We start from the raw sequence: 11,973 nt of genomic DNA on the forward strand, positions 1-11,973 counted from the left end.
AACTCCGTGGGGAGGGCAGCCCTCGGCAGGGACCTCTGCATCTGAGTTGGCAGTCTGAGCGGGCAGCACCGTGCACAGGCTGGAAGGGCGGCATTCCTTGGTCTGGTGGAGCGGCCAGACTGGCCCTCGATCCCCGTGGGCACCGAGCCCCCGAGGGCTTCCAGAGTTTCAGGCCTGTCCTCTCTTGGCAGCGCACAGCCGGTGGTGCGCACCCCCGTCTCCACGGAAGCAGACCCGTCCACAGGGCTGGCAGCAGACCCTGGGCCTAGGTACCCTGGTCGGAAGCCAATCGAGCGACCTGTGCTCCCTGACCTTGCCCCAAAGCCAGAGAGGGCGGAAGTCTGCTCAGGTCTTTCACTTCTAAACTGTTCAAATAGGCAATCAATTTTTATGCTGTGATTTATAATTTATGCAGGTTGTCTTCATACATATGGTGTTGCTTTTGTGTGTCGGAGTTTCAAGCGCTTTATTACTCTGACGGTGTGATTTGCATTCACGTTTGGTTACCAAGATCATATTTCTCCTGTTTACACCATAAGGGCCCGAAATGAAGATTAATGCCACCCCCTTTGCCCAGGCACCTCCTTCCTGGTAGACCCCATACCTCAGCTTCCCACAAGACCCCAGAGCCTGGCGTTTAGCTTTGGCAGAACAAGGTCCCGCTGTGCCCTGCCTGTCTGGGAAGGGTTGGCACATCAGAGGGTCCAAGCAGACCGCCTGCTCCAGTCGTGAGTGCCTGGGCAGAGGCCTGGGGTCTCCCGGGACAGAAATAGGGGTGTGTACACAGGAGCATCCTCTCCAGGGAGGCCACAGCTGTGCCAGAAGGGGTGTCAGCAGGCCACTAGGCTGTGTGGGCCACCCAAGATTGACATTGCCACCAAGGCCATGGAATGCACGGTGCTCCAACCACTTAGGACTCCCCCCTACCCGCCCCCCCACCCCCCGCCCTGCCCGGCTCAGGACTTCCACACGAAGCTGCGAAGGCCCTGAGGCAAGAATCAGGTGGTGACCAGATTCCAAGGCTGCCAGAGTGTCCCTGATGGCTTCTTACTCACCAAAGTCTTCTGCCACGGTGGGGGGGGGGGGGGGGACAGAGAGCATCTCCGTGTGGGACAGGCCTGGGGACAGAGGGAGCAGCCGCAGAAGCCTGTGCTAGGCTTGCCAGACACAGTTGAAATGATTAAGCCAATTAAGCTCGAACAAACAGAGGCAAGAAGGAGCAGGTGCTAACCCCAAGAGAAAGGGCTCCTTGGAATGCAGGTACTTGGGGCAGCTACACGCCTAGTGCAGCCAGGCCAGCACGTGGACAGTCATGGCGTCTGGATGGTCCAGCCAGGTAAACACGGTCTCCAGAGGCCTAGGAGGCCTCCCCACCCCACCCCAGCTCATCCCCTTTAGCTGAAAAGGCCCTGCCAAAGAACCACCCTGGGACTGAGGACTGGAGGGTCAAACTGGGCACAGAAGCCTGTGCTGAGTCTCCAAAATTCCAGCAAGGGCTGGGGTTGGGAAAATCCAAGCACTGGTGGCCCAAGGCGCTGACACCCCAGGCCCTGCGGGGAGCATGGGGGAGGAGGTTATTTGAGTCCGGAGACCAATCCAAGAGGGCCCTGTGACCTCAGGTTTTCAAAGTACCCTCGGTTCTCCAAAGGCCAGGGGTACCCAGTTCTCTGAGGGACTAGGGCTGGGGTTCATCCCATTTGGTGTCTCTTCCTGCAGCACCCCCCCACCCTCACTTCAGACCCCTGCCTCGGCTGGTGGACCCAGGGTGCAGACAGCCCCCAGGAGCCTTAGCGCAGGGAGGGGTGGGGTGGGGGGCGCAGGTCCGCGGCGCTCCCAAGCGTAATTATTTGATCTGCAGATGTAAGTGGAATTTATTGTAACAACAAATATAGTGATGTCAAAACCCAACCTTGGATTAAAGCCGGCAGCCAAAGGGGAAGTGTATTAATTTCCAACAGCATCTCAGGCCAGAGCCTATTAGAACAAGCTATTCTTCAGGCCCCCCCATCAGAATTAATCATTGGGAGTTAATTTGAAGCTCAGACAAGTTGCTGTTAATTTAGTGCAGGGAGGACGGGATGGAATAAAAAGCGGAGGTGCTGGCCGAGCCTCGTGGGTCTCATTAATCAGCCAGCTGAGACGGCCTGGCTTGATTACAATTTGCAAAAAAATTCATTAGGGCCCGGGCGATTGACAATTTTTCTCTCTGCCTGTGATGTGACTCATTAGGCAGCCAAATGAAAGCATGATGACGGCCATCATGACAGCGGCCATCAAGCCCTGCTTGTTTATCTTCCTCCCACGGCCTGTCTCAGGGGCCTGGGCCTCCTCTGGCTGGGCTCTCAGGGGGTACCCAGCGTCCTGGGGTCGGGGAGGGGGGGCACCCAGCCCAGAGAGGGCAGAGGGCAACCGGGCAGTGGTGCAGCGTCCGCAAAGCTGGGGCACCCCCAGGCCCTCCACTCCTCCAGCTTCCAAAGGCCAAGACCAGCACAGCTGGGGGTGGGCCTGGGAGCTTGAGCCTCTTTGTTTGTGGGGGTCCCTCAAGGTGCCCCCCTAGTTCCTAGGGAACTTCACTTCCCCCTCAGGTGTGTGAAGCCAAGGCCAGTGGCTCCCTCCCCTCTGCATGTCCCATCCCCACCCTGAGTTTTTGGGAAAGGTAGACAGGGGTGTCACACCTGTTATGGAGGAAAGGAGTACGGAGGGGAGTGCCTTGCTCTCAACACCCAGCGTCGCTTCCCCAGAGTGCCACGGGGAGTATCCCTGCCCGAAGGCCGCAGCTCCCCCGGCCCTCAGGGCCGGGAATCTAGGCCATCGGCCACAGTTGGTCCAGGGGCGCCTATGCGCCCCGGAAGGGACCGCCCGGGTGCGCGGGGTGGGGCCGGCGTGTCTCCAGAGGCCTCCGTTGCAGCGGCAGCGGCCTGGGGCCTGGAGGGCCTCTCCAAAGAGATGACGCCAACGGGCCCCCGGGCGGGCGCGCTCACTGGCGGGCGACCGACCGGCGGGGTCGGTGGGAGCGGCCGGGCTGGCGGACCCCACGCGGGGCGGGGAGCGGCCGGGGCGCTCCCCTCCACCACAGGCCCAGGGCGCGGGCTAGGGGCAGCCAGGCGCCCCCACGCCTCTGCGAGCCTCGAAGAGCGGACTGAGGCCCTCGGACAATGGCCACTCCACATCACTGCGCTCAAAATCCATGCCGGGGCCATTTTCTGTCCCTGGAAATCTTGGGGACGCGAAGGGAATCGGGGTCTTGCCCTGCGCCTGAACTTCGGCCTGACACTGGGGTCCCCAGCGCCCCTCCGCCGCGGAAAGCTGATGGGTTGAAGGCCGTAAAAATTAAGTCAATATTCTTATTGATCCACGGCTATCGGTTTCGCCTCTTGGGCTGAGAACCGCGGTGAGCGCGGCGCCCGGCGGCTTCTCAAACCCGCTCCCCGGCCTCCACTCGGGAGGCTGAGGCTGGCGAAGCCACCGCTTCTCTTCCCCTGGCGGCTGGTTCGGCGGCCGCGAGGGCTCGGTGACCGCGCTCGCCGGCTCCGCGTCCCTGGGTCACCTCTGGCCTGTCCGCGGCCTTCTCCAGAGGGGCCCGGCCGCTCGCATCCGGGCGGGCGCTTCGGGTCGCGAAAGGGGCCGCGCGGTCCGCGGTGCGGGAGTGGGCCCAGGGTTCCCGCCCGCCCCTCCCGCGGCCGGCGGGCCGCATCCCACCCTCGAGGCAGGGAGGTACCCAGGGCTCACCCCCACCGCGGACCGGCCCCTCCATCTACCCCCGCAACTGGCCGGCGTTCCTCCGGGTGGGGCGGTGGTCGGGTCCCGCCCCCCTCCGACCCCGCCCGGAGAGGGAGGCGCCGGCCCGCGGGTGCCCGCAGCCCGCCTCTGCCTCCCAGCCCGGCGCTGCCCGGAAGCCGGCTCCGCTAGCTGGCTTTCTGCCCCTGTCGGGAAGATCGCGTCCAGAACCCGATCTCTGGACGCTCCGCTTCTTTTCAGGTCGGGGGATGCTTGGAGGGAAACGCGTCCCCTCCCCCGGTGGTCGTCGATTTAGGGAATGAAGACTTTATGCAAAGCCACCCATACCCGCACTCACTGACCCTCCTACGGCGCCCCTCTCCTCCTCTGGCCAAAGTTTGCCAGCTTCCCAGATACTGGTTAGGCTGAAGAGAAGGGAAGAGGTTAGATGTCTAAGGTGGAAATTAGGTTTTCTCGAATTGGTAACCCAATTTGGAGCTATTGCTCTGTTTAAAACCTGGTGAGCTGCTGGATGGCTCTGGTCCTTCCAGCTTGAGGAGGCCCCGGACAGGGAGTGTTTATGTGGTGCTGGTCTCAGACCAGCTGCTCGGCCACTGCGGGCAGGAGGGTCCCTCTATAAACAGTCAAATCTGGACATACTTATGAGACCTCAGAATTCGTCTTTTTTCTCTTTTTCTTGCTCCTTCTTTTTATTATTCACAAGACTGAGATTGTTTTAATGTCATAACTTATAGGAAAAATAAACTACATTGAAATAAATTAAACACAACGGAGACGTGCTTCAGACAGGGCTCATAGGATATGCAACCCCAGGAAAGAAAGCCAGGCAAAAACCAAAGCAAAGCAAATTTCCAGGCTGCCCCCAAAAAACGTCTGGTTCTCAGTCAACTAAAAAAGCCAGAATAGAAACAAAAATAAGTGGTGACCGTGTTTATTCTTGCACGTGATGTTTACCTTTGGAAAAGTGTGGAAAGGTGGCTGCTGTGCATGGCAAGTTGCAGCGGAGGCTTTGTTTTCTTCGGGGAATGTAGGCGGAGGAGGTTACTGGGCAGTTTGGTCCTATAACTTTCAAAATACGGCAGCTGAGATCCAATCTATATAGATATCTATGTACAAAGTAGGATAGTATAATAAATATTTAGTGTGTCTTCCAGGTGTAGCTGTAGCTCCTTCAAAAGCAGTCTTTCAAGCTCATTAATGGATATACTCTCAATTTGCTTGGGATGTCCAAAGTTGGGGGGTGACTCTGAGTTTTGCTGCAGACATGGTGGAGCCCACCATGGGTTCCCTCCCCGAAGCTGTGGCTTCTCCACCGTGGTCCAGGCCGCGGCTGGCCCTGGACCCTCAGGGCCGGGCCTGCTCCAGCTGCTGATGCTGACTTCTGATGGCGAACCTGCTGACATGGACGGGTATGGGGACGACGATCTTGGGATTCCTGGAGGGCTCCCCTGTCTTGGAATTGGCATTGCCGGCCTTCACGCGTTTCCACTTGGCCCGGCGGTTCTGGAACCAGATTTTCACCTGCACCTCGCTGAGTTTGAGGGCGTGCGCGATCTGCGAGCGCTCGGTCAGCGAGAGGTACTTTTTGCAGTGGAACTCCTTCTCCAGCTCCAGGAGCTGCTCGCTGGTGAAGGCAGTCCGCCGCCGCCGGTTCTTGCCCGTGGACGTGGTGCTGCCCGCGGCGCCGCCGCTCGGCGGGGTCTCCTCCAGCGCGTGGCCGGGGTCCTCCTCCTTGTGAGCCGCCTGGCCAGTCAGATTGTCATCCGAGCTGTAGTCCAGATCGCTCTCCAGCGAGAAGCTCTCCTCCTTGCCCTTCGGGTCGTCTTCCACCTTTGACTCGTCTTTCCCTTGCCCTCTGACAGCCCCGACTGAAAGCAAAACCAAACGGCGTTTTATTACATTTCGCACACTGGCCTGCCTTCCCCGTTCCCACCGTCACTCGGGCATTCCCCCCCTGCCCCACAACTCCCCCCTTAGCGGATTGTCTTTCTATGACATTAACACATTGTGATTTCCTGGCCTTTGAGGGGTAGAGAGGGGAGGGGAGGCGTGAGAAAGCTCAGGGGAGAGGAGGCGACAGTACAGGCGACGGCCCTTTGCCCAGAACCATCACTCAAGGGGCCGCCGGGCCTCCTCCGCACCCTCCCAGTCTCCCGCAGCTTAAGGCAGAAGTTAGCAGGCGGTGAGGCCCGCGAGAGCGTCCTCTTTGTCCCCGGGGAGGGGGCTGGGTGAGGGCTGAGGGGGAGTTCACCATTTATCCTGCCTCTCCCTTCTCCACCCACTCCTCACCCAGCCTGAAAATTCTGTGAACTTCAATTTCATCGCACCCAGAGCCGGGGGGCGCAGGGAGGTGCAGACCCCAGACAGTGTCGGGTTTGGGGTCAAAGGGAAGTTTCGTAGCCTCAGGAGAAGTTCCCACCAGACACCCCAGCAAACTCACGCCGTTCCCCCAGGCAAGCGACAAGCCCGGTAAAGGGGGTTAATAGGTCTGGGCGCCCTCAGGCACACGCACTGCAGAGATGCGCAGCCCAATTCTCTTGCCCTCGAAGCTGAAACCTACCCGAGACCCCAGGTCACAGCGCCGGGGGCCGTGCAAGACTCCGCCAAACTCGCGGGCGGAGAGATTTGCGGCTCCGCGCAGAAGCTGGCCACGGGGCGCTAAATGCACGCCCCCCTTACTCCCCCAATCTCCCCACTTATTGCGTGGCTCTAAAAGACCATCCCCCGTCCCCGCGGAGACCCCTCTGGCGCAGCTCGGCCGCATCTTCCACCTCCTCTGGCTGCGGGAGCCGGGGGCGGGGGTCCCACAGGGGCATGGCCCCATCCCCTCGGTCCCCCGAGGGAACCCGGAGCTAGCGCGCCCCCGCGCCCGGGTCGCGCGCGCTGCCGACTCACCGAGCGACGCCTGCACAGCCTCGGCCGCGGAGAAGGCCAGCAGCGAGCCCTCCTTGGCCAAGAAGCCTTTGCCGTCCTCCGAGTCGGCTTGCAGCGCCTCCGCCTTGTCGAAGTTGCCGCCGCCGCCGGGCAGCTGCTGCGGCGCGAACTTCCGGGCGGCGGCCGCCTCCTGGTGCTGGGAGGACGCCGAGAAGCCGCCGGGCAGCGTGGCCATGAGCGTGGAGGTGAGCGCCATGCCCTGGGCCAAGCTGGAGCAGAAGCCGGTGGGCAGGCTGGGGATCTGGTGGTGCGGGTGCGCGGGTGGCAGCGCCGGCTGCAGCGCGGCCTGGGGGAGCGCGGGCGGCGGCGGCGGCGGCGGCGGCAGCACCACCGGCCGGTAGGGCATGAACATTGGGTAGCCGGTGTAGACGAAATGGCCGGGGCTGGGCTGCGGCGGGCTTCCGATCAGCGAGTCTATGCTGAAGGCGGTGCTACTCCCCAGCGGGCGCTGCATCATCATCAGCGACGGCGGGAACGCTGCGCTCATAGACGCGCTCGGGGGAGGCCCGCGAGAGGCGAAACGTCCCCGCGCTGCGCCGCCGCCTGGAAGCCCCCCGGGCGCCGGGAGCGCAGCTTGGAGTCACGGGCAGGGGCCGAGCGGGACCCAGAAAGCAGGTGCCCACCTCCCCCGTCAGTCCTGGGCCCGCTGCATGCCGCTGGCAGGCCCGAGTTGGGGCGGTGAGCGGGGGTGAGGCCGTGCGCCCTGGAGTGGAGCGGGCGCCCGGGCCCTCCCCGCGAGGGCTTTCTCCGGAGCTGCTGCCCGCCGTGGGCCCCGCGTCCGGAGCCCTGGCGCGTAGCTCCTGCGGCCCTCGGCCCGGGCCCGCAGCCGTCGGCGCGTCCGTCTGTCTGGCCGGCTGTCGGTCGCCTCCGGCTAGCCGCTAGGGGAGCGCGCGCGAATCCGGCGCACTTGTCCTCCGCGGGCGCCGCCAGCACCTTTAAATCGCGCTCTTCTTTCTCATTCACATTTTGCCTGCTGCCGGGCCCGGCTCCGCTCACGTGGGGCCTGGAGCCGCCGCCGATTGGCTGTCACCAGGAGTGGGCGGGGCGAAGACGGGACTCCGCCCCTTCCACCGGGACTGGCCGCGAGCTGGCTGTGGGCGCAGCCAGCGCAGCGCGCGGGCCCGCGAACCGGAGCGTGTGCGCCTGGCCCGCTCCGCGCAAACTTGAAATGGGCGGTTGGCAGTTCCGAGGCTCGAAACTCGGGTCTCGGCGGCATCATCGGAGGGGGTGGGCCTCCGAGGGTAGCATTCGGGGCTAAACCGCGGGTTATTTTCTTTCTTTTATACATGCAAGGGAAGGAAACCTGCTGGGTGCTGCTGCTGCTGCTGTGCCCGGGGTTCCGGCGAGGTTCCCGGAGTTGGGGGCGAGGCCCTTGCCCTTTCAGACCCGCCCCCTAGGGCTCCTGCCCCGGAGTTGGCAACCCTTTGCCCGCTGCAGGGAACCCTCCAGGTTGCTCCCGGCGCTCCGGCATCCCCAGCGGCGCGGGGAGGTGGCCGGTTCCCCCATCCCGAGCCGGGCCCGCCCGCGAGCGATCCCTTCTCATTTTTCATGACATTCTTAATCATCGCACCTATTTACACACTTTGCCGGCGCGCACCAAAATAACAGCCACGATAATTATGATAATAGAGCGAGTCCTTTATCTGCTCCATCCTCGGGGAGGAAGGGGGGAGTTGCTGCGCCGCCGGATTGTATAACGTGAGATTATCCTGATGAAAGCTTTATGATGTTTGCTCAAATAAAAGCTGCGTTTTGTAAATAGGCGCTAATTAAGCACGTTGAGAACGGAGGGAGCGCTCACCCCGGCGCCACCGCCCGGTTTCCAGCGCGAGGACTCGAGGGCGCGCGGGTTCCCTCTGCCTACTGCAGATTGGAGCCCGTTCCCTCAGGATGGTCTCCCTGTCTCAACGATGGTAAAAAACAAACAAACCAAAACCCAGAATTTGGGAGTAAGGGAATTGGCGGAGAGGGAGTGGGTGCCAGGAAAGTTCTTATCCCCTTCAGCATGGTAAAAACACAAACTTTCAGCTCTTGTGTTCCGTCTTAAAATGTAATCGTTTCGTGGCAAGGGCAGAAGGTGCAAAGCGCGCCAGCGCGCGCGGGGCTTCCACGCGCCTCCAGGGCCTCAGCTCCTACTTCCCGGGTCTAAACGTTTGCCCGAAACGGCCGACAGGCCCCGGACCCCGGGAGGAGAGGAGAGAGGGGCATTGTTACGCCGGTCATTAAAAATCAGCTCACGCCAAGGATCTCGTGGTTGGGGAGTTGGCCCGTGTTGGACGTGTGTTATGTATCACTTACAAGCACATTTAATTGGGAGATAAAGATAAATCGATCTTTATGAATTTATCGACCCGATTCTTTGACTCTCTCTTTTTCGCTCTTCTTTCTCCGGCTTTAACCTGAAGGCCCCTCAGGGGGACGTCTTAATTCCGGGCCAGCATCTCAGCCGGGAGTCTGGTCGGGGACCCGCTGCCCACCCAAGGGGCCCTGAAGGACCGAGGGGAGGGTGCCTCCTCAGCGCCCCGGAGTGCTGAGAAAACTCGCTGGCCCCTTTGCCTGCCGCCCTCCTCCTCGCCCCCGCCCTCCGCCCCACCACCACCCGGACAAAGACGTCTCCGGCGCGTTTCCCCACTCCAGGCCGCAGTAATAGATGGCTCCGGCAGCAGGCGGCTTGAAAGGAATTCATTAGGACGCTCGCTGCCTGTATTGCCTCCACTGCCTTCACGCCCAGACCCCGAGGTGGCTTAGGCGGAGCGAGGGAAAATGAATTCCCGTTGGGATGGAGGCACGGGGAAGGAGGCGTGTGTAGGCTCTGTAAGCACGTCCTTTCTTCACTCCTGCAAAAAAAGAACCAGAAGAAAAGAAAAAATCGAAGCCCAGGGCAAAAGGCTGCTTTCTTTATGAGCATAATAAATACTGCCTCTCATTATGAGATACTTAACAGATACACCGTCTTGGGAACGGTTACCTTGTTTTTTGAATACTAAGGGGAAAAAACGCGCGGACTGCTTGCTTGTTTTACGTTGATACAGCCGGGTCGCTTCGCTGCTTGACACTGGCATGTCTGTATAAGCTGTTGCTCATTTTAACAAATTTGCCATCCACTTTCCTCTTTTGGCATAAAAACGTTGTTCTATGGACTTCCGTCTTTTGATTACCCTCTGAGAGACAGAGGTGCCTTTGATTATTTTGGTGATTATTCTGCCTTTAAAGTTCAGCAAGAAGATTTAGGTCCATTGAATTATAAGTCCACTTGAAACAATTTGATGGCATATTATTTGCCTCCATAAATTGCCGTGGAAAGTATTGACTATAGGGGTTATAATACTAATCTCCTTTTATTAGTGAATTCAGAGAAGTCTCATCGATATGAATTTTTATTTACTAGTGTGCTTTTTCTGGAATGCAATGCAGCCATATTTTCTCATCTAATGTTTAACTGCTTAGAAAACGACTGTTGGCGTCATAAAAGGATCCCTGTGTTTCACCGTGATTAACAAGATTCATTCGGGGCACCTCAGCAACCTGCAAAGCGTTCAGAGCGTGGGGACAGTGGATAATAAAAGCCTTTAGAGTTTTTCCTCCGCTCCATGGAGAGATTTATGGGCAGCGAGAGACAGGTACATGGCTTAGCCATCCTTCGGATTCCGATCTGCCTAGCTGGCAACTGCCTCAAACTGCAGCGCCCTCGGTAATTCAGCGGCCCAGGCTGCGCGGGAAAAACGTCCGGCACACCATCTTTGCAACTTTCCTGTAAGAGTCCCTCCCTTGCCCCTGCCCCACTTTCTCCTAGGAGGAAGACCCAGAGATGCAGCCGTAGGGCGATCCGGGTCCTCCAACTCCAGTGAACTTCGGCGAACTTCTTTTCCGGGGGAACCTCCCGCCCGCCGGGATGAAGCTGGACCAGCCCCTGAACACTTTCCTCGGCTGGTGCCAAGCTGGTGTCAAGACCGTATTAGGCCACTTAAAACATCAGACGTCAGTAAATGTGATGGTAATTAAGCTGTCGCCAGGTTTCGGGGCTGGCCCAGTCAGCTTTTGCACGCAGGTGTATGGATGGAGCCTGAGTATAACAAGCTCAGTGCACAAGTAAATGAATATTCATGCCGCTGACTTGCGGTGGCCTGCCGAGTCCAGCCCGGAGGAGGAAGCGGCGCGAACCGCCGCGCTGCCACGCTGCCGCCGGGGTCGAGGTCGCGGGTGGTCGTGGAGAGAAGGCAGTGGGAGCCCCGGGTCTCCGAGGGAGCAGAGAAGCCCGCGGGCCTGGCGGGCAGGGCGCTCCCGCCCGGCGCCCGGTCCCAGGCTTCAGGCGGGTTTCTCGGGCAACCACGTTGTTTTTATTTATAGGGACTTTGAGTGGCCTGATCGTTTGGTCATTGCCGCAGCCCTTGCTCCTGGCAATAGTTGGGAAATAGCTTGGGATGGGTTTTATTTATGGAAGGGCAATTGGGATTCACACCCAGCTAACCCAGAACAGTCCCTCCCAAGCCCAAGACGAACTTACAAAGGGGTGCTTGTGTAAAATTCCCCATCAGACACACCAATTTGCAAGTAGCAGAAAGCATTGAAGCCTCATCTTTTTAAACTATTTTATTCAGCCTTTTTTTTTTTTTTAATCTGAAAGCCCAAAATAGACTCCATGTGGTTCTAAGTGAAGTCAGCCCTTGGCTGGCTTTGAAATAGCTCCTGCAATTATGTAAAAGAGCCATTCACCAACAGGACGGAATTAAAAGGGATCTCGCCCGCTTCCCTTTCATTGCCAACCTCTCATGTTTGGCTTTTCAAAGCACTTCCAACACGATGTCTTTCTCCAGGACAAAAGGCAGAACAAAAAAAGTCCCCAAACTTGTAAATTGAACGTCAAGGGAACTTTAAACAATTTAAAGCCCATAAATAATGATAAAGGGGACTGGCAAAAAAGGCAAACCCATTCAATTAATAGAGTTTCCCAAGCAAAGATCAAGTGGTTTATAAAATAAAAGTCTTTGGTTTCATTATTCTGCTCCTTGGCCCTGCAGAAAGCAGGACGGATTTTTTTTTTTCTTCCTAAAGCGCCCTGAAGAAGAAACACTTTACAGGACCGTGTGTGCAGCGGCATTCTTAGGTACAAAGTTTTGCTTTGTGTCCCCCACCTTCAAAATAGCAGAAACAAAACCACCAACCAGAAACGTGAAGACTTTTTTTTTTTTTTTGCATATCCTTGGAAGAGTTGGAAATTGTTCTCCGTGGCCCTGCAGGCGGGGAAACCTGACCCTCACACCTGCGCCGCTCTCCCCACCCCAGCGCGGAGAAACGCGCGGA

The 11,973-nt window shown here is 58.9% G+C and overlaps 1 protein-coding gene across 1 annotated transcript; it reads right to left on the reverse strand.

Moving 5' to 3' along the window:
- Window positions 1-5,082: 5,082 nt before the first annotated feature.
- Window positions 5,083-7,159, reverse strand: GBX2 (gastrulation brain homeobox 2). Its single transcript, XM_068966453.1, has 2 exons — window positions 6,634-7,159; window positions 5,083-5,606 (listed from the first exon to the last, which is right to left on the reverse strand). The coding sequence occupies exons 1-2, from the start codon at window positions 7,157-7,159 to the stop codon at window positions 5,083-5,085; spliced, it is 1,050 nt and encodes a 349-aa protein (XP_068822554.1).
- Window positions 7,160-11,973: the final 4,814 nt, after the last annotated feature.

Source organism: Capricornis sumatraensis, chromosome 2 (assembly GCF_032405125.1).
Source record: "Capricornis sumatraensis isolate serow.1 chromosome 2, serow.2, whole genome shotgun sequence".
Lineage (NCBI taxonomy): Eukaryota > Metazoa > Chordata > Mammalia > Artiodactyla > Bovidae > Capricornis > Capricornis sumatraensis.

Excerpts from the sequence above, each read along its gene's own strand:
- GBX2 (XM_068966453.1), bottom strand. The coding sequence starts at position 7,159 with ATGAGCGCAGCGTTCCCGCCGTCGCTGATGATGATGCAGCGCCCGCTG. Across the intron at positions 5,607-6,633 it reads GGCTGTGCAGGCGTCGCTCG|TCGGGGCTGTCAGAGGGCAA; the intron begins GTGAGTCGGCAG and ends TTTTGCTTTCAG.